The sequence below is a fragment of the Pelobates fuscus genome, chromosome 1 (genome assembly GCF_036172605.1).
Source record: "Pelobates fuscus isolate aPelFus1 chromosome 1, aPelFus1.pri, whole genome shotgun sequence".
Lineage (NCBI taxonomy): Eukaryota > Metazoa > Chordata > Amphibia > Anura > Pelobatidae > Pelobates > Pelobates fuscus.
Window position 1 is genome coordinate 125,939,697 of NC_086317.1, and position 21,031 is coordinate 125,960,727.

At 38.9% G+C, this 21,031-nt stretch overlaps 1 protein-coding gene across 1 annotated transcript in view; it reads left to right on the top strand.

Moving 5' to 3' along the window:
* MBTPS2 (membrane bound transcription factor peptidase, site 2) overlaps positions 1-14,679 on the top strand; it is a 55,789-nt gene extending 41,110 nt beyond the window's left edge. Inside the window, exons 7-11 of the mRNA XM_063450244.1 lie at positions 2,043-2,223; positions 8,272-8,366; positions 8,620-8,815; positions 10,902-10,977; positions 13,204-14,679. Coding sequence (XP_063306314.1) covers positions 2,043-2,223; positions 8,272-8,366; positions 8,620-8,815; positions 10,902-10,977; positions 13,204-13,426 — 771 coding nt within the window. The 3' untranslated portion in view covers positions 13,427-14,679. The remainder of the gene's footprint in view (positions 1-2,042; positions 2,224-8,271; positions 8,367-8,619; positions 8,816-10,901; positions 10,978-13,203) is intronic.
* The last annotated feature ends 6,352 nt before the right edge of the window (positions 14,680-21,031 follow it).

A 21,031-nucleotide genomic window follows, 5' to 3' on the forward strand; every position in this document is an offset into this window, starting at 1 on the left:
ATAAAATCTGTGAGCTTTGAAGTTCATGTTTAGTAGTTCTATAAGTGAATGCGCTGGATCTTGTGTATTGTACGAATTGGCCCCAGCAGGACCAAATCTATGCATGTTAAGGGGAGTGCAGCCCCCTGGTTTCATATATATATATCATGTGTTTTTGTTTTCAATAAACCAAGGTCTGTTATTCATATGACTATTTGACTACTGGCTTACTCTTTCGCCATGGTAATCCCATCTTTAGTGCAAATTTACATTGGCAGTGTTTTTGATGTATGTTTTATGTGATGCGCCTGTGATCTTTCTAACTGCATAATTTTATTGGTAAGGTAACCTTTTCTGTTCACTGGAAACCATAAATGTTTCATAGGCCACAATGAATTGACAGGTCATTTTAACTTGCAGGGTCATTGAATACTTTAAGATGCTATAGCAACAGCATGATCTAATTTCACGCACTTCTCTTTTTAGCAGACATTAAAAAGAAACCTACACATAGGATTAGAGCTTTCTGCTCTGCTATCATTTAATTCTGATCAAAGGAAAAATAGTGGCCACATTTTACTTTAACTTTGATTTTTATTTATATATATATGTGTGTTTGTATATATATATCTATCTATATCAAACATAATAGCGAGGCAAGTGTCATTTTTCTGAGAGGCAATCTCTTCTCTATCCCATATGTAGTCCGCAGAGCACACTCATCTGCTGGTTAAGTCTAAAAACCATAGCAAGTGGCAGTCGTAGCAGTGAGAGAAATTAACCTATTGACCTCTGAGCAACATCAGCTTCCATTGATTGGTAACGTCATACACTGATGCTGTAAATGTTTGCCTTCGTGTAATTTTAGCTATAGTACCGCCCTATATGTAAAACTGGTTCTGTCATGAAGAATGTGTACTGGCATTAATCCATGAAGGCTGCAAAATGAAAATAACTTTGGTTTCTTGTAAAAAAAAAAAAAAAAAAAAGTGCCACTACTGTTTAATTGCTAAGCTAATACCAGTCCATTGTTTAAAGCAGGATAGGCAACCTTCGGCACTCCAGATATTGTGGACTACATCTCCTTTAATGCTCGTACAGCCATAATGTTGGCAAAAGCATCAATGGAGATGATGTCCATAAAATCTGAGGGCTGACAGACGCCTACCCCTGTTCTGCGCTCCTAAAGCCTCCATCCCAAGTCATAAAAGATTTTTCACACAAATTCAGCACTTTCATAAATGAATTAAGGAAGACACCCTGACAGTAAGCTGACAGCCAGGAGGACTTTCTGGTATACTCAATCAAGGGAAGTAAGCGTCCCTGTGAGAATCCCTGTGAGAATCATGGCAATGGCCACACAATTATAATGCTAATTTAATTTGAAAGGGAAGGGGAGACAGTCGTCTCTGCCTGTCTCCCAGGGGTGGAGCAGAGCGGCGGCAAGAGGAGAGTACTCACCACTGAAGGAAACAGTGAGTTAACTTTATTTGTTGCATGGGGATAGTGTCTGGCATTGATAGGGCCAATGGCACACTCCAGATATAAAAACCAAAGAACAGCTTTTAAAATTTTACTGTTCCTTCAAGTAAACATTACTACAGTGGTAATCATTTTGTAATCGTAATATTTTTTTTTCAAGTTTCCATCTTCTGTACGGACATGAACATCTAAGTCTCGGCATAGGGTTTTAATTTCCGTAAATTATGAAACATATGGTCCTTATTCAGTGTTATTGACATCTGCTGGTTGAGATTTTTTTTTTTCATTTTGGATAGAGCTGGGATGAATAATATAAGTCTGATGGACAGAACACACAATCCACACTTAAGTTTATAACACTAGCATTATTTCAGGGCTATGTGAAATATATGCAATAGGATCTGGGCATGAATTGGGCCAAGAACCATATGGAAGTATCTCAAAAAGTTTCCAGATTATATTAAAATATATATACATATATATATCATTACACCTTACAATTTGCGGTTTTAGTAAATGTTGTTGTGTCAAGAATACATGTATGCTGTGTATCTGTAAATATACTAATTTCCCCCCCATAGGATTCTCCTGCCAGTGGACAAAGGGGACTGTTTGTCCGAGATATTGTCACTCATGTTCAGGACTGCTCTGTGACTAGTGTAGAGGACTGGCATACATGCCTGGCAGACATATCACAGAAACCTCAAATCGGCTACTGCATTAACTCTGCAACCCTTCAACAACTTCACTTCCCAAGCAGAGGTACTAGTGTATAGAGAAAATAGTATATAAATGTATATGGGCGACTATTATTATTATTTTATTATTTATATAGCGCCATCACATTCCATGGCGCTGTACAATGGGACTATTGCACTCATTTGATTTTATATTTGGTGGTGTGAACTTTTAGTATGTTTTCTAATCATCAATTTGAAGTATACTATTACTGCATTTTACACGGTTTAAAATATGTTGTTCAAGCTGTATTAAAGGGGAAATGTTACTTTTCACAATTTTAATAATATTTTTACTTTTGCCCTGTGAGGTGTGAAAAATAAAATGTAGAAATCCACACTTATTTATTTTTTTAACTGGGTGCCTCCATCTTAGCTCACTGTCAATAATTGACAAGCTCTCTGACACACACATAAGCTGACTACACACAACTTCTCTTATGCGCTCACATGCACAAGCTCACTGACACACACTCAAGCTCACTATAGACTAGCTGACACTGACCTACAGACAAGCTCACACTGACACAAGCCCACTGACACAAACCCAACTCAATATAGACAAGCTCACACTGAGCTACAGACAAGTTTACTGATGCACACACTCACTGGCATGCATACATTCACTGGTACTCACATCAAGCTGGATTAGTGTGAGAGAATGGAAGCTGCAGCAGGCATGCCTGGACAGATACTGACGCAGGTCTGCCTCCCAGCCCCACTTCCTGCCTTAATCCCTCCTTCTCATCTCCCCTCCTACCGGGCAGAGGGCGGAGCTCATGGATGCTTCGCCTGCGCTGCCTTATGGAATGGGATTAGATGCAGTCACTGTGATGTGCATCGGGCACCAGCGCGCAGAAGATAGAGTTCGGCACTATGTGAGTAATGGCAGCACAGCGCCCAATGGCACCTGGCTGCCATCCTGATGCCATTCTGAGTTTTACTGGGTCTGCCTGGGTGTCCCAATCACCGGACAGACCCAGACACCACTATAGCTACAGGAAAACCGGCCCTGCTTGAGCGTCTCACCTGCCCACTCCATGCGACACCGTAAAGTGTTGCGACACATAGTTTGGAAAGCACTGGACCAAGTTGAACACTATGCTAACATTTTCAAAGATGTGACAATTCCACTTTAAACTGTTAGATAACAGTAGAGTCTGATCCAACATGGCTGCTCAGCCAGAAAAAGTGAAATTTTCTGAATGACCTGACTTTTTTTTTTTCTTCCTCTGCTGAAAGCCCCCAGCCCATACTTATGATGAACTCACCTCTCTAGATGCATTACTCAGAACACTCGCTGCACGCCACAGACAAACAAGCCAGCGTCAGGCAATTCCACAAAGAAGACTCTGCCGTTTCCTGTCATACTAAACTGGCTTTATAGTTTCATATTGAATAGATTTGTCATTTAGTATGCCAAAAAGTATACATAATACTGACTCGTGCATTGTCTGCATGACAAAACTGTGCACTAGTTTGACAAATGCAAGTCTTAAGTATCAGAAGCTTTGGGTCATTCTGTTCTTTATTAAAAACTAATAGCACAATTGTATCTTGCAGGCTGTTTATTTGGCATATTCTCCAAAGTTACATTTTACACTGTTCAGTTGCCTATTATCTTTTCTGTAGCTTTTAATAACAAAACTATTCTGGGAATTTAGAGCTTCCCATGTTGTATTTAGAAGAAGATTTAAATATCTCCGCCAAATAAGTTGTGTTTTAGTTCTGCACATATGGGCAAAGCAGTGCATCACACAAACAGGCATGCACAACTGTACTGTGTATGTAGAAAACCCTCCTATTCATTTGATTGTCTAACCACTGTAATATATTACTCCCTCTTTAGTGAACTGCTGATGCTCTCGATCTTTTCATTGATAGCATAGTCCAGGATTCAGCAACATATGGCACTTAAGGTGACTTTTCATGGCTTTCAAGGCTGCCAGAGTCCCAGTGGGACTTCATTTATTTGACCCTAGGAAAGCCACCCACAGTGCTAGATTTACACAGAGCTGCTGAAGAAGCATCTTCCTCATGCAACTAATACAAGCAGCTTACGCACAGTCGCTACAAACACAGCACCACTGTTAATCCACATATAGCACTCCCACAAGCAACCTCTCGCATGCAATACCACAAGCAGCCCCACACATACACACAGTGTGCAGTTAGTCAGATAACAGTAGAGTCTGATCCAATATTGCTGCTCAGCCAGATAAAGTGACATTTTATAACCCCCAGCCCATACTCATGATGAACTCATCTCTTTAGATGCATTACTCAGACCACTCGCTCCACTCCACAGAAAAACAAGCAAGCCTCAGGCAATTCCACAAAAGAATAATCTGCAGTTTCCTATCACCTTTTTTTCCCTCTGACCCCTCTTCCTTCTACCTACATGTGAGGAACTGAACCTCGTCACGGGTTCTTGGAGGGGCCTGCTGGCCAGCCTCTTACCTCAGGACTATTGTCCATGTGTTAGACTTTGGTTCAGGACTGTGGAAAGGCTTTGTTCGTGCCTTTTCCATTGTCTGGTTCGGTATGTAGGATTTATCGAACGGATTATACTTATGCTGTTTGTATGCCGAACCAACTACCCAACATTTGGACTACCCGTAAGTGGAGTGTGCAGCTCATTAACCCTATTGACCTTGTTAACAAGCTGTAACCACAACATTCTAAACGGTCGGCTGGGTGGCCGTTGTTCGTATTGCCAAACACGTGACAGTGGCTATCTTTAGCCGCGAACACTTACAGCAGTGTTTGGTCGACGAGTACATGGAACTATAATCGTACACTCGATGGCGCGAACACCGATGAGACTTCCATCTCCACGTATGTTCGGATCCATTCGATTGAGAAGTACGGCGTTCGGTGGGAGCAAACTCCCTAATGAGGGACACAGACTACAGAGTACATACGAACTGGTTGCATTCGTATTTCTTTTGTATTGAGGACTCCCGAAAGAGACCGCCCAGCCTGATTTCATGGAACTCTTTTGGGCAGGAGCTTTGTGTGCGGTCAGTCAACGTACGACCTCCATGGAAATCCCGAACCCCTGAAACGATCTGGGTGATTTTTGGATATGTTGATCCCCCAGATCAGGGCTAGCAGGGGATGTGACTCTTGGGAGGTTTCCAAAGTGTTTTGGGGGTAGTTTCGGGAGGTTGTTAAAATGTTTTCTGTTCCTGGAGATAATTGAGTTTTGTACAGTTCCTGACTCCATTATCTCTCAGGCATAGGGGAGAGATTACCTTGTTTTGTGTGGGAGTGTCCTGGACAAGAGCCAATGTAAGTAAAGTGTGTACTTTGTCATAGTCCCCTTTCAGGTCCAGTGGGGATTGCCCCTGGAATATGTTTTTTGCTCATAAAAGTTCTGCCTTTGCCTGGTAAAGAATCACGTTACTTGTAGAGATGATAAAATCCCACCAAATACAACTTAGCACAATATCTAAGCAATTGCAAAACACTAATTTAAGTTACCTGGGGGACCAAGGCACCCCATATAAATTGTCTTGATGGTGGCAGTGTTAAGATTATTTCTGGTCTAGTGCAGACAAATACTAAACTTTAACCCTTTCACCACCACAACTACGTCACGCACACTCTTGAGGTAGGGTGCGTTCGTTACACAGACTTTCAGCTTTAATTCAAGGCATTAAAAACAATTGTATGAAATGTTTAGGAAGTGCAACCATTTCATACACCTTCCCCTTATTTCAGGGGCTCAAATGTAATTAGCCAAATTACCACATCATAAATAAAATGGAACTTTTTAATACTTTGTCAAGAATCCTTTGCAGGCAATGACTACGTAAAGTGTGAAACGCATAGCCTTTACCGAATGCGGGTTTCCTCCTTTGTAATGCTTTGCCTTTACTGCACCCATCTTCAGTTGTAGTCTGTTTGTGGGTCTTTCTGTCTTATGTTTTATCTTCAGCATATGAAGTGCATGCTTGATCAGGTTCAGATCAGGTGGTTGACTCGGTCACTGCAGAATATTCCACTTCTTTACCTTAACCCCTTAAGGACACATGACACGTGTGACATGTCATGATTCCCTTTTATTCCAGAAGTGTGGTCCTTAAGGGGTTAAACTCAAGGGTTGCTTTTGCAGTATGTTTTGGGTAATTGTCCATCTGTAACATTAAGCCCCATCCAATCAACTTACATCCCCTATATACTTCAGAATTCATCAGACTGGTTCTGTCACATCATCAATAAACACTAGTTACTAGTGCCATTGGAAGCCATGCATGTCCATGCCATCACACTGCCTCAACCGTGTTGTACAGATGATATGCTTTGAATCAAGAGCTATTCCAAGCCTTCTCTTACTTATTTTCTTCCCACCTTTCTGCTACAGGTTGATCCTAGTTTCATCTATCCAGAACTGGGCTGGCTTTTTTAAAGATGTTTTTTGGCAAAGTATAATCTGGCCTTTCTATTCTTAAGGTTTATGAATGCTTTTCAACTTGTGGTGAACCTTCTCTATTTGCTCTTGTGAACTCTTCTCTTTATGGTAGACTTGGGAAATGATATGCCTACCTCCTGGAAAATCTTCACTTGGCTGGATGTTGTGAAGGGGTTTTTGTTTACCATGGAAAGGATCCATGGACACCAATGTTTTCCATGGACATCCAGGCCTTTTCGTGTTGCAGAGTTACCAGTGAGTTTTTTGGGTTTTTCTTTTTTTCCAGGATGTACCAACCTGTTAATTTGGCCACTCCTCATGTTCCTGCTAGCTATCTGATGGATTTTGTTTTCTGAAGGCCTGTTTAATTTGCATTGAGAGCTTCTTTGACCGAATGTTTTGGGTTCACAGCAACTGCTTCCGGTTCACAGCAACTGCTTCCAAATGCAAATGCCACACATGGAATCAATTCCAGATCCTGCATAATTGATGAAGAAATAGCCCACACCTATCCATAAACAGCTTTTGCTGTAATTGTCCATTTACTTTTGTTTCCTTAAAAAAGAGGTGGCTACATATTAAAGAGCTGCAATTCCTAAACCCTTTCTCCAATTTAGATGTTAGAGCAGTGTATTGAATTGGGGGAGGGAGGGCAGTGTATTGAATTGGGGGAGGGAGGGCAGTGTATCAAATTAGAGTGCTGGAAGGAGGGGCAGTGTATTAGATTGGGTGGAGGGGGCACTCTATTAGAGTGGGGGTGCAGTGTTTTGGATTTGTGGGCAGTGTATTCAAATGGGGTGAGGTGGCTGTGTATTAGATTGGGTCTGCATGGAGGCACTGAATTCTCCCCATGGAGGTGCTGATTCGCCGTGCAGCTTTTTGCCACACATGCACAATAGCCTCCCAATGCTTTCCTATGGGAAAGCATTGGATTGGCTGAGATCAGTTTGATTATCTCAGCCAAAGTGGAGAACTTCAAAAAGCTAAAATTTTTATACTGTACTTTTCTAAATAAACCTGCGTTTCTATGAAAACTGACGTTTTTGTTTTTTTGCGGCCCACATCAACTTAAACTTTGTTTATATGGGCCGTGTTAGCCTTTGAATTTGACATGCTTGGCCCACAGGCTCGCCAGGATAAGAGGCTACCCATATACAAAACAATACCTAGTTTTTTTGTTCTGGGCTGAAATGCCCTGTAAATCTTCATAGATACAGAGCCAGTGTGTTTAATCATGAGCTTGTATTACATGTTGTCTTGTTCCTCCCTCTACCACGTGACAGAGCCTGTTTGTCGGGAGAACGGTTTGCAGTTTGTTTGAGGCATAAACACGTTATCATGTGACCTAACACAACTTTCATGGTAGGGTTACATAGTTATATGAATATTTCTGGTAATACATTTTATATTCCATGTTTGAAAATTGACTAATAGTCTGTGTTTGCTCAAATGTTACAAGAATGAAAGTCGAGCTACAGGGTTTTGTTACATTTTATGCTTTTTATTTAAAATTTTCTAACATTCCTGAGTATTATTGTTGGATATATTTAAATTAATGATTAGTGGACCATTTTACCATATCTATCAACTTTAAGTAATATGCATATGTAATTAGTATGCTACATATGATATGTATGTTTTGTTTATATTTTGTAGTGTACAGAAGGCTTGATGGCTCCGTTGAATGTTGCAGTAATAATAGTCTTACTGACATATGTTTCTCATACACCAATAACATGCAGAGTCAAACGGTAAGTTTGTATGACGGAACCCATGGTACTGGTTGTGCTTGTACATCTTCTACAAGCGTACCTGTAAATAAATAAATAATAATTCTTGTAAAATTATTACCAAGTTATCTACTCTTTCCTAGTCTTTCCTAGTTTAGTCCTTATTAGGCACCTACATCTTAATTTTTAATTTTTTTGTTTTATCTCTTTGTGTTGTTATATAACAAGCAATGCCATTATCTGTGAATGACAATCGCTGTTATGTTGCTTACAGTATGCTTGTGTGCCAGCAAGAAAAGCTATTCAAACAAGCATAGAGTGTCGATCGAATTTAGACTGCCAAAAACAAGCAGCATCGAGTGTGTGTGCAGTCCCATCGATTGAGAATCAAACTCGCCTGATAAGGGTAAAACACCCACCGGAGATGGAGATGTTATTTATAGGCTATCCTATGCACCTAGAATATGCAGGTAAATGGATTTTAGCTATGCTTCAATAGAAATTTATTTTTATTCATCAAAACCAGTCATGGATTTGGGGTAATACCGGTAGATAGATAGAGATATTCAGGGTCACACCATATATTTCTGGGAGAATTTTGACCACTGGGCACTCAATATAATGAAGAACAGTCTTGATATTATTTGTTGTTTTATCCCATTTGATCTGTGGAATTATGCAATAATTATATGAAAAAAAAGAGCATACAAAGTCTGAATGCACACATCCAATTATTGAACTTGAAGAAATTGATTCTGTTTATTCTGCCATTGTTATGAATCAGCATGTGATGGGAAGGAATCTAGGTTAGTTGGGGTAATGCACATGCACAATAACCTGTTTTGCCTGCTTTGTTACAATTGTTTGGTTTTGAAGAAAAGCAGGGCTGCTTTTTAATCTGGGGCAAAATTTAACTCACTGTCTGCTAGTTACAATAAGAAAGCATGATGGGAATTCCAGTTTGGAAAAGAAAAACAATTGAATTGAATTGATTTCTTTATTTTTAAACTACATCATAAACACACCAGCATAATGATAGGTATGGCAGTTCTTCCTCACAGCTATATATCCAACATAGCTAGTTTTGCTTAGCATTTGCAACTTTATTGCTAGTTTTCTGTAATTCCTAGTTTTTAATAAATGAGTTGTTTGCTTATTATTTTTACACAAAAACTTTATGGGACTGTCAGAACATTATAAAATTTAAAACAGAGAAAGGACACAAATGGCGCTAAATTAATAAGATCCGGTGCAGCAAAAATCACCGAAGTGTAATGTCACCACTTACACTAAAATGTGATAAATTCTAAAAAATAAAGTGATTTGCGCACACAGAAAAGACAGGTGTGAGTTTTACCTCTTGCACAGGGTATTCTTGTGTGTTCACACTACATACAGTATGTATCACCTATATACAGGTAAATAAAATACACATAGTGTAAACTGTAAAAAACAAATAATGTTTTAAAAATGATGTATATCATCAAACTCACACTTTTCAGAGCCCATTTAAAGTTGGCTCTAGACTTATAGCGCTTTTCATCTCACTCTTGAGATATCCAGTATTGGAAAGATGTGTATATCCACAGGAACTTGGAACTGGTAGCTTGCAGTGATGCTCCAAAAAGTCCAAGGCAGGTGTGTAGTTAAAAGTGTTTTATTCCAAAAGTTATTTTAAATTACAAAATAAATATATACACAGTAAAATATATATATATTAGCAGCACAACGCGTTTCAACCTTTCAATAGGTCTTTCTCAAGTGCATCTGATTTTCCAATGGGCTCTAAAGCCCTAATATATGCCAAACAATCAGTTAATTACCTTAATAATATTCACATCTGTGAGTTAGTTCCCACCCATGTCCAAACATGGTCACAGCCGGAACACTGGCATAACACTTCCGGCTGTGACCATGTTTGGACATGGGTGGGAACTAACTCACAGATGTGAATATTATTAAGGTAATTAACTGATTGTTTGGCATATATTAGGGCTTTAGAGCCCATTGGAAAATCAGATGCACTTGAGAAAGACCTATTGAAAGGTTGAAACGCGTTGTGCTGCTAATATATATATATTTTACTGTGTATATATTTATTTTGTAATTTAAAATAACTTTTGGAATAAAACACTTTTAACTACACACCTGCCTTGGACTTTTTGGAGCATCACTGCAAGCTACCAGTTCCAAGTTCCTGTGGATATACACATCTTTCCAATACTGGATATCTCAAGAGTGAGATGAAAAGCGCTATAAGTCTAGAGCCAACTTTAAATGGGCTCTGAAAAGTGTGAGTTTGATGATATACATCATTTTTAAAACATTATTTGTTTTTTACAGTTTACACTATGTGTATTTTATTTACCTGTATATAGGTGATACATACTGTATGTAGTGTGAACACACAAGAATACCCTGTGCAAGAGGTAAAACTCACACCTGTCTTTTCTGTGTGCGCAAATCACTTTATTTTTTAGAATTTGTCAGAACATTATGTTGTACCCTTCATTGTTGTATGATTTGGAGTATAAGCATGTATCTTTTTCTTTACAGTGAGTCTAAGCAGTTTCATTCCAAGATACAACTTTCTCAGTATACACTTTCCACTGGTCATAGAGACCTTCTGCAAGTATCCTTTTAAAGTGGTATAGTTAAAGATCCAACATTAAAAAAAAATGCATTCAGCAGCAGCCTACCGTATTAATTGTATTTCTGTAGTATATATTCACAGTAAAAAAAACAAATATATATATATATATATATAGTACTTAATGAAACACTAGTCACCCAAAAAAATAAAGCTTAAAGGGACACTCCATACCACTAAGCCTTTTCAGCATGCTAAAGTGCTTTATGTGTGACAAGTGTGTTTTTTTTTGTTGTTTTTTTTTACAAACGGTGCAGATTTTAATAGAAATTTGAACTTTTAGAAATTGACCTTGTTAAACCCTCCTGGCTGTCAATCAGGCCACAAGTACTGTTACTTTCTGGTTTGATTAGCTCAGTGGAGTTAAACTCAAGAGGCAGCAATTGTCTAGACTAGAGCACTGGGCTTGCAAAGACTTCTCATTTAGCTTTGGGAAGTCTGTGATTGGACAGCCACAGAACGTCTGGGCAAGGTTTGAAGGGGAGTATTTTTAGATAAACCCCCGCAGTGAACAAAAATGTATAATTACATGCACATGGTTTCATTGGGGTTTGTCTACTAAACAGTGATTAAAAAATATATATATATTTTACAGTGCAGTGTTCCTTTAATGTAGTGGTTCTTATGTCAATAGCACACCCCTGCAGTTTTAGCACTGTAAATTTTTCAGAGAAAATATATTGCTGCCTAGTAACACCTCTAGTGGCTTTCAATCTGACAGCCTCTAGTGGTACTTCCTGGGTTTGCTCCTGTAAAGATTACAGGACTGACGTTCAGTGTCTCCACGCTCTGAATAGATATGCTGAACTTTCTCTATTGAGATGCATCAAATCAATAACTATAAAAAGATGTTGCGGTGAAGCGCTTGTAATAGTAATAGATATGAAAAAAAATATAGAACTGGTGGGAAATACGATGATGTGATAAACCAGTATCCCAGGGTATACCTCTAGGTTGGTGTTTTCTTTCCCTGATATTTTGTATTTGTATACCTTATATTTAAGGGATATACCGAAATATTTGTGCATCTGGGAAAGAGAACACCATCCTAAAGGTATACCCTGGGATACAGGTTTATCACATCATCGTATTTCCCACCAGTTCTAGATTTTTTTCATATCTATTACTATTACAAGCGCTTCACTGCAACACCTTTTCCTGTTCAACTATTTATGCTATAAGATAAAACCACGGTGTCATAGTAGCTTTTCTTAAATTATATATATTTGATATTACGAAAGTATTTATTACTCAGTTAGCGCTAGTACTCTTTGCTATTTTAACTATAAAAAGATGCTGACTGGAGTAGCATGGCTTTTTAGAAACATAGAATGTGACGGCAGATAAGAACCATTCGGCCCATCTAGTCTGCCCAGTTTTCTAAATACTTTCATTAGTCCCTGGCCTTATCTTATAGTTAGGATAGCCTTATGTCTATCCCACGCATGCCTAAACTCCTTTACTGTGTTAACCTCTACCACTTCAGCTGGAAGGCTATTCCGTGCATCCACTACCCTCTCAGTAAAGTAATACTTCCTGATATTATTTTTGAACCTTTGCCCCTTTAATTTAAGACTATGTCCTCTTGTTGTGGTAGTTTTTCTTCTTTTAAATATAGTCTCCTCCTTTACTGTGTTGATTCCCTTTATGTATTGAAATGTTTCTATCATATCCCCCCTGTCTCCTCTTTCCTCCAAGCTATACATGTTATGATCCTTTAACCTTTTTGTCGCATATGTGCACTAGCCTCTCAATGCTTTCCCATAGGAAAGCATTGGATTGGCTGAGATCATCAAAATTGATTATGTCAGCCAGGGAGGCAAGCTAGCCTTGGAGAGAGCCGCTCTGCGATGTACAAAATCTTTTCGTGCACTCGGAGGGGGGGGGGGCGGGACTTAAACATTGAACAGGTCTCTATAGTGTTAGGAATAAATGTTTGTATTCGTAATGCTATAATGCTCCTTTTATTATTGCTAAATATTAAACTTCAATTTGGAAAGTTTTTCTAACTGTATTAAATTATTGTGAAAGCTTATTAAATTGATGCCTAAATCTGAATTACAAAATTAGCCGAGTTGGACAATTTTATCAGATTGGCTCTTTTAGTTTAACTTTTAAGTTTAGTGAATAAGCCTTTGAAACTCTAGGATGTATTTGTTCTGACTATATTTTTCTTCATTCCAGCGATTTCTCCTTAATGCACCCCAGATATCTAATTTCTCTATCAGGAGCTCTGGCTGTGATCAATGCAGTACCATGCTTTGCTTTGGATGGACAATGGATACTTAACTCTTTCCTTGAAGCTACCTTAAGCTCTGTTATATTAGAAAAAGAGAACAGAGAGCTCTTTGGTTTCTTTATCCTATTAGCAGGCAGTGCTTTGTTAACGGCCAATGTGGTTCTTGGACTTTGGATGGTCACAGCCCGGTAGCCTTATCTCTCTTCTTATGGTAGAACAACAAATACCACAGAAAGGGCTGATAATAACTGGCTCAATTCAATTAGATCAACTTGTATTGGTATCCATTTTAGATGCAGCATATAAACGATTCCACTTGTTATCGTACAATCCATCCAGTTAAATAGCAGGAGAAAAAAAAAAAAGAACAGCCTTTTGGCTTAAAGAAATAGTCCTTCTTGTTTTGAACTGTTCAACTAAATGAATAAATAGAAGACCTCAATTCATCAGTCAACGAAGAATAGAAAAATGCTAGAAGAAATGTGCACAGCAGGCCAATAATCCATTATCAGATTGATTGGGAAAGATAATGTTTGACCTTGAAAAGAAGTATTCACGCAAAATAGTTTTTGGTGGTGGTGGTGGTATTTTTATCCATTATCTTCCTGAAGAGGATAGAAACCTGTGGATGTTCAAGGAAACCATTCACACTGCATACACATTAATCAAACTGTAATTGAAAGTACAGTGTTTATTGTACAGTAAAATCACAGGGACACGGTCTGAAGAATCCTGATGCAGAATGAAGACTCACTGCCTGATTGTCTTCTATGGCATTAAACGTGATTTTTACTGTCTGTAAGCATCATTCAGCATCAGGAAATAAGAGAGGATCTAATGCTCATATGGTGGTAGTAGAAAATGAGAGCTGTGGGGACTTTGTTAAACCAGATTTATAAAATGAAGGTTATGTGCTGGGCCAAGGGTAAACAACCCATTAATAAATCTATTGAATTGGAAAGAGCCTTATTATCATCAATAACCTTTAAATGAAAAATGATGAGGAGTATGTTGAGACAAACGCTAGGCAGTTGTTGGTCCTCCAGACTTTTGTTTTAGCTGACTTAGACTCTTGGACGTCTTAACTTAAAATTATAGCTACTCTTTATGTCATAAGTTGGTAGATACCTGGGATAATGCATTATGTTTTGTGAACTACACTTCCCATGATGCTCAGCTAGCCTTAAAGCTGGCTGAGCTTTATGGGAAGTGTGCTTCACAAACATCTGGGAAGCTAAAATGATCTATCACAGACACAATACGAAACTCTAAGCACCACAGTCAAGGCGGTTATTATACATGGGATCTTTGAGTGCAGTCTCTCCCTTTTCAAGTAATTTTTCCGTGGTTTGTCAAAAATAGGGTCCCAACGGACTACTGCTGTCATAGATGCCTATGCGGAATCATACTTCCTCATTATCTTTTCAGATTTGGATAAGTACACTCTAAGCGCTGAGCTCTACTTTGACATTTAGGGACCATGCAGTTATTCAGTGTAACGCAACATGACAACTTGCTAGGAAACATGGATTCAAATGCACTATTTCAAAGTTATTTGTACGATATGTGAATATACACTGTAGACTGCAGAACTGAATAGCAGTAGTAGTAACATGTAGTTTGCAGCAACATGCCATTTCCTCTCAACAGTGCCAGATCCAGCAGGATACTCTTGGTTTTAGGATCTTGCCACACCATCCCCAGTATGTTCCTTGTTGTTACCTGTCTTTTGATTTCCCCATTAGATGTGCAGGCACTGCACAAAGTGCTGTCACATCATTCATCCCAGGCTCACAGCACTTCAGGAGTGCTTTGTGCATGGACATACGATAATTGAACAGCAGTGTTTTATGGGAAATTATACCATCACCGTTAATTGTGATGTTTTACAGGGGGATAAAATGCCATCACAAATCTCAAATGAAACAGAGTCTTTTTTCCTCCTAACAAATGGTTCATCATTATGTATCTTTCGTTCTTTTATGTTATATGTATATCAGGAGCCTGGTGGGACCCAGGTAACAGTTTGCCCTATTAATGGAAAGAGCAGCCAGGACTTTTATTTCTGTTTAGATGAAGAAATTTCACTTCTCACCCAAAGACGCATTTGTATAAAACTAAGAGCAGTGTACACTTGCAGTATTAACTAGATGTCCATAAGTATATAGTATTTCTTCAGTTTAAAGAAAATTACCACAATGCTTCATAATGCCTTGGAATCCTTTTGCAAAATTTTTGGATCCTTTGCCAACTCATTTTTCTGACATACCAAGCTGGACATTATCCCCAACTGATACGCATTCCTGCAAGATGGTTTGCTCCTCTCTCCCTCCCCCCCCCTCTTTGCTCACTTTCATTCTTACTTATCTTGCTTTTTAATTTTGTTTTCTTGAAGCGGTCTGTCACTTTACTGGGTCATGTTTTGAAAAGACCTCCAGGTGACATCTCCTGGAAGTGTTTGACAGCCAGTGACGGTAAAGGTAGTTCTATGTACCCTAAGCTCTCCTTCTCACAAACTTTTATGTTCTTTCTTCAACTTCTGGCACTTCATTCTGTAGAACCCCACATCACTGCTGTGCTCTCATGCATGCGCTGAATGAAATTCCAATGAAGTCAATATGAATATTTCATAAACAGTTTATTTATGAAATACTCAGAATTTATATTGTGGTGACAGAGCCACTTTAAGTACGTGTGTTTTGTTCTTGTTATTTTAACTGATATTTAAATATTGTTAAATCCGGTAAGCCGGTGTGTGTTGTTACTTTTTCGACCTAATATAACAATGGAACTTGGCTGTGTGGATCCAATGTAAAACACTTAAGATACATAATGTTACTTTAAAATAATTTAACAAGTTGATTTTAGTGACAATTATTAGAATGCCCTAAAGCACAAGTCACAAAATGTACTGTCAGTTGATGTTAAAATAGTCTTACACTATTGTCTGTTATTGTTCTTGTTTTTTTATATTATTTCAATGTTATAAAACCAAAGCTTAAATTGATATAATTTGATAATTGTGTTTTTATTTTAAATTTTTTTTATGTTTGTGATATTAAATTAGTTGCAAATATTGTTTTCTCCAAAGACGTATTATATGTTCATATTTCCATTTTGACTTTAAAATGGATGACCCATAATTTTGTTTTTACCTATAGCAATAGTCAAAAGAAAGGAGAAAAGAAGCCAGTGACCAAGTCAACCGGCCTCTAAGTGTGTCAGGGGGATCCAAGAAAGGGGGTAACCCTTACATACGTGAGAAACAAACAATATTTGCAAAAAGGTAGACCTAGGCCCTACATAAATACTTTCTTACCATTAACGAAAAAAGAGCCCGAGAATTGGGCTTTAGTGTCAGAGAATTTCAATGCCTGAATGACCTTGTATCTCTGTTGGAAGACAATGACGACACCTCCCCATACCCCTACACAGACTTATGCCCTAGAAGCAAATTTACACCAAACATCAAGGACTTCAAAAACATAGATATGTTTGTGGAATCAGTATGCAAAATGGTAGAAAAACTCAAAACAGACTCCCTAGAACCTCGACCTCATAGTAACCTTTCAAGAGATGAGTGGCGTGCCCTCCGTGTCCTGCAGGACAACGAGGACATCATCATCAAACCAGCAGACAAAGGGGGGAACATTGTTGTTTTAAACAGAGCACATTATATTCAGCTCGCAAACAACATACTCCAGGATGATACTACTTACCGTACATTGAGTTCTGATCCCTCCATCAAATTTCTGTCAGATCTTAAGTGTGTCTTGGACTCAGCATTTGATGAAGGCACATTGGGTAGGAAAGAACATGCCTACATTTATATTAAAAATCCGGTTGTGTCCACGTTCTACTGCCTACCCAAGGTGCACAAAAATTACACTCAATTAACAGCCAGACCAATTGTGTCAGGGTCAAACAATCTAACAAGTAGGGCTAGTCTTTATCTTGATAAAATACTTAGACCATTCGTGGAAAAACTACCCTCCTACTTGAGAGATACAAAGGACACATTAAAGTGCCTAACGTCCCTCAATTTACCCAGAGGTGCACTTTTATGTAGCCTCGATGTAGAGGCCCTATATTCATCAATCCCCCACATCTTGGGACTGGCACACACTAAATGCTACCTAGATACACGGGGACTGAGACATGAGCGCCACACGCAATTCGTAATAGAGTTACTGAGTTTTGTGCTAACCCACAACTTCTTTCTCTTTAATGGTCAACTCTACCACCAGGTGCAGGGTACAGCTATGGGCACGTCTTGTGCTCCATCATATGCTAACCTGCACCTGGGGTGGTGGGAAGAGAATGTGGTTTTCTCTGAGATCAATGCAGAGTTCACAAGACACATCTTCCTCTGGAAGCGGTATATGGATGATGTCCTCGTTGTCTGGACGGGCACGGAGGACTCCTTTAGGTCATTTGTAGAGAAACTGAACACCAATGAGCTGAACTTAAAACTCACAATGGAAATTGGTGGCTCTACACTTAATTTCCTAGATTGTACCGTTAATATCTCTAAAGAGTCAAGAGTTGACACCACTCTGTTTAGAAAGGCCACCTCAACAAATACGATGCTGAGATGGGAAAGTCACCACCCGATAACTTTGAAAAAAGGCATCCCGGTTGGTCAGTACCTACGCCTGAGGAGGAATTGTTCAACTATGGATGAATTTATCAACCAAGCTAAACTCCTCAGAGCTAGGTTCAAAGAGAGGGGATATCCCAATCGCTGCCTCAAAAAAGCGTATCAAAGGGCATTGTTAAGCGATAGAGAAGATCTCCTACAAGATAAGGTAGCACCAACAAAGCAAGAACCTATTCGCTGTGTGGCTACGTTTGACTCTGGATGGGACCAGACCAAACGAATACTAGGTAGATTCTGGCCTTTGATTTCCCAAGACCCTCAACTTAAGGGAGTGGTGACTCCTTTTGTCTCCCTCACTGCACGAAGAGGCAAAAATCTAAAGGAAGTGTTGGTCCCGAGCCATTTATCAACAAAAAGGGGCAACACAAACTGGCTTTCAGTACAGGGTACTTACCAATGTGGTAGGTGTGTGGCCTGCCAATACATGTCAAAAGATTCTAAAGTTCTCCCAGACTTGATCGACCAATCAACATGTCAGATTAAACAATTTTTCAATTGTAATACGAAGGGGATTATATACCTACTGATATGTGTGTGTGGCCTCAGATATGTGGGGAAAACTATTCGCCCCTTCAAGAGGCGAGTTATGGAACACATACATTCAGTCAGGAATTTCCGAGATACCCCAGTCTCTAGACATGTTAGAAATGAACATCAGGGTGACACACGAGGGATCAAGTTTGCGGGTATCGAGAAGGTCCAGTTGGGGCGCAGAGGTGGCGACCTGGACCGTACTCTTCTCAAAAGAGAATGCTATTGGATTTATAAATTCAATACACTGGCCCCTAACGGATTGAATGAAGGGTTTACATTTACGCCCTTCATTGAAAATTAAAATGAGTTCCACAGTAGACAATATTCAACATCAGTAGTAATGCAAAACTACTCCAAACTGTATATATATATATAATAATTTGTGTAAATACTTTTGTTATTTGCGTGTTTAAATTTGGTTTTTTAACGTCCCTCGGCCCCCCTAATCACATGAGTGCACAAGTGGTCAAATATTTAAGGAAACAATGCTAAGGAACAAATGGACCTTCTGTACACTTATATATACATACACATACATGGATTAGTATGTACAGTAGGTTTTTTTCAAGCCCTGTCCCTTTAAGTAACCAGGACTTAGTTTTATAGCTCCTAGACAAGCATAACATGGATCCTTCAAATTACTCCTACATACATATATTTAGACAAGTATGCATAGATCTTTAGGTCCTGCCCCTTTAAAGAAGGACTTAGATCATGTAAATTCATTTGTTATTTATGTACCACACTTGCAAATATATGTATACATATACTCTCTTACCACTGATATTTCAGTAATGTGCATATGTGTACGGATCAAGGGACTATCTCCCCTAATCATTAAGTCTCATTAAGTCTGTGTAAAGAGGATAACTAGCTGGATCGGCTAGACTAAGAATGGATACAGACTAACTTTAGTCTGATCCATTTGATCAAATATGGACACAGATCGTTACTTTGTTCAAAACCAATTGAATGTTTAGTTGATAGTGCACCTGGGAGGTCCTTAGAACTCCTGTCAATCATCCGGTGACGTTCACAAGGGGGCGGCACTTACTCGAACGGGATTTTTCGGCGCGAACAGTTTGGATACACCCACTGTTTTCTGATCCGGTATACCTGTATAAAAGAGCCGCACGAGGGACTGGCGGACACTATACCTCTGACGAAGGCGCATTAAGTCGCTGAAACGCGCGTTAGGTTAATTTAGTCAGGAGCAGCCACGAAATTTAGATTCCAGCGAGCAACAGTTTTAGTAATCTGGGGACTGAGAATGCTTATTTAAATTGCATAGAGAGGAGCTTTGTATGCTTTACTCTTTTCCTGTGATCTGGGGGTCTGGGAGGGGAATCCCTTGAGACAAGGGGCCTCCTTTGTTCTAGCTCGATCATTTAGCTGTTAATAATCTGTTTGTTTATTTAGCTCTATTGCCTTTTAGTGGCAACACGATTCAGTTCTATATCCCACAACACAGGGATTTAAGAAGCAATTGAGCAACCATGTGCATTTGATACAACATCCCACACAGGGATTCAAGAGTAATTTAGCAACAATGTGTACTTGATTCTATTTGTTACCATTGTGGTTATCTAGTACACCGGGTCTTTATACCTACTTAGAGCTCCTCTCTTTATATCTCACCCTATCTGGCTATTGAGCCTATTTGCTGGAATTCTATCTGGGGTGCTTTTGGAAGGACTATATATATTATAGATTGTGGTCCACACCCTCAGTTATTAATTTTGTGGCTCTCCCCATTATTATTTTATACTTTTTTCTACCTTTTTTTTTCACCTTTCTGTTTTTTATTGGTATTTGCACATATATACTTTATTTTAAATGAATTATAATAAACGTTAAGTTTTATAGCGAAGCATTACCGAAGGGAGGGGTCTCCTATTGGGTCGACTTAGTGTGGGGATGAGGAGGTTCCTCTTATCCACCTAGGTCTACCTTTTTGCAAATATTGTTTTTTTTTACCTATAGCAATATGTATTAGATATGTCTTTGTGGTAAAAGGGTTAGTGATGCTTGTTTAGCTGTCAAACCTGTGGCTGTATGTTCAAGGTATAGGGTACCTGTCTTGCTGTTAATTTCATTTTAAATTAAATAGGTTACTCTAAGCACTATTAACACTACAACTCAATGTAATGGTTACAGGTGCCACCTTGACAAAAACAGGGTCTCTCCCAATACCTAAAGCCTGGTTCCTTTCCTGCTGTGAACTTCCTCATTATCTGTCTGAATTTTCATTTCCACTCAGGGGGTGTAACAAACACCTCTGCCAAATAAATCATGAACCAAGTGGCTGAGGCTCGTTTTTAGACCGTAATGCCTGGGTAGACTGAACAGGATGTTACATCATATCCTTGCAAAGCACAGCTAATTACACTGTCACATCTATATTGCGAGCTTGACCATGCTATACTATAAGCTAGGACAAATACATAGCTTAAAGTTTATTTAGAGAGAAGAGATTTAGATAGGGAGCATAGGAATAATGGAGAAAATGGGTTATGGAGAGATAAATGTTGGATGGGGAGAGAGGTAAAAACTAAAAAATTATTGGACAACAGAATGTGAGGATGGAAAAAGAAAACAACCCG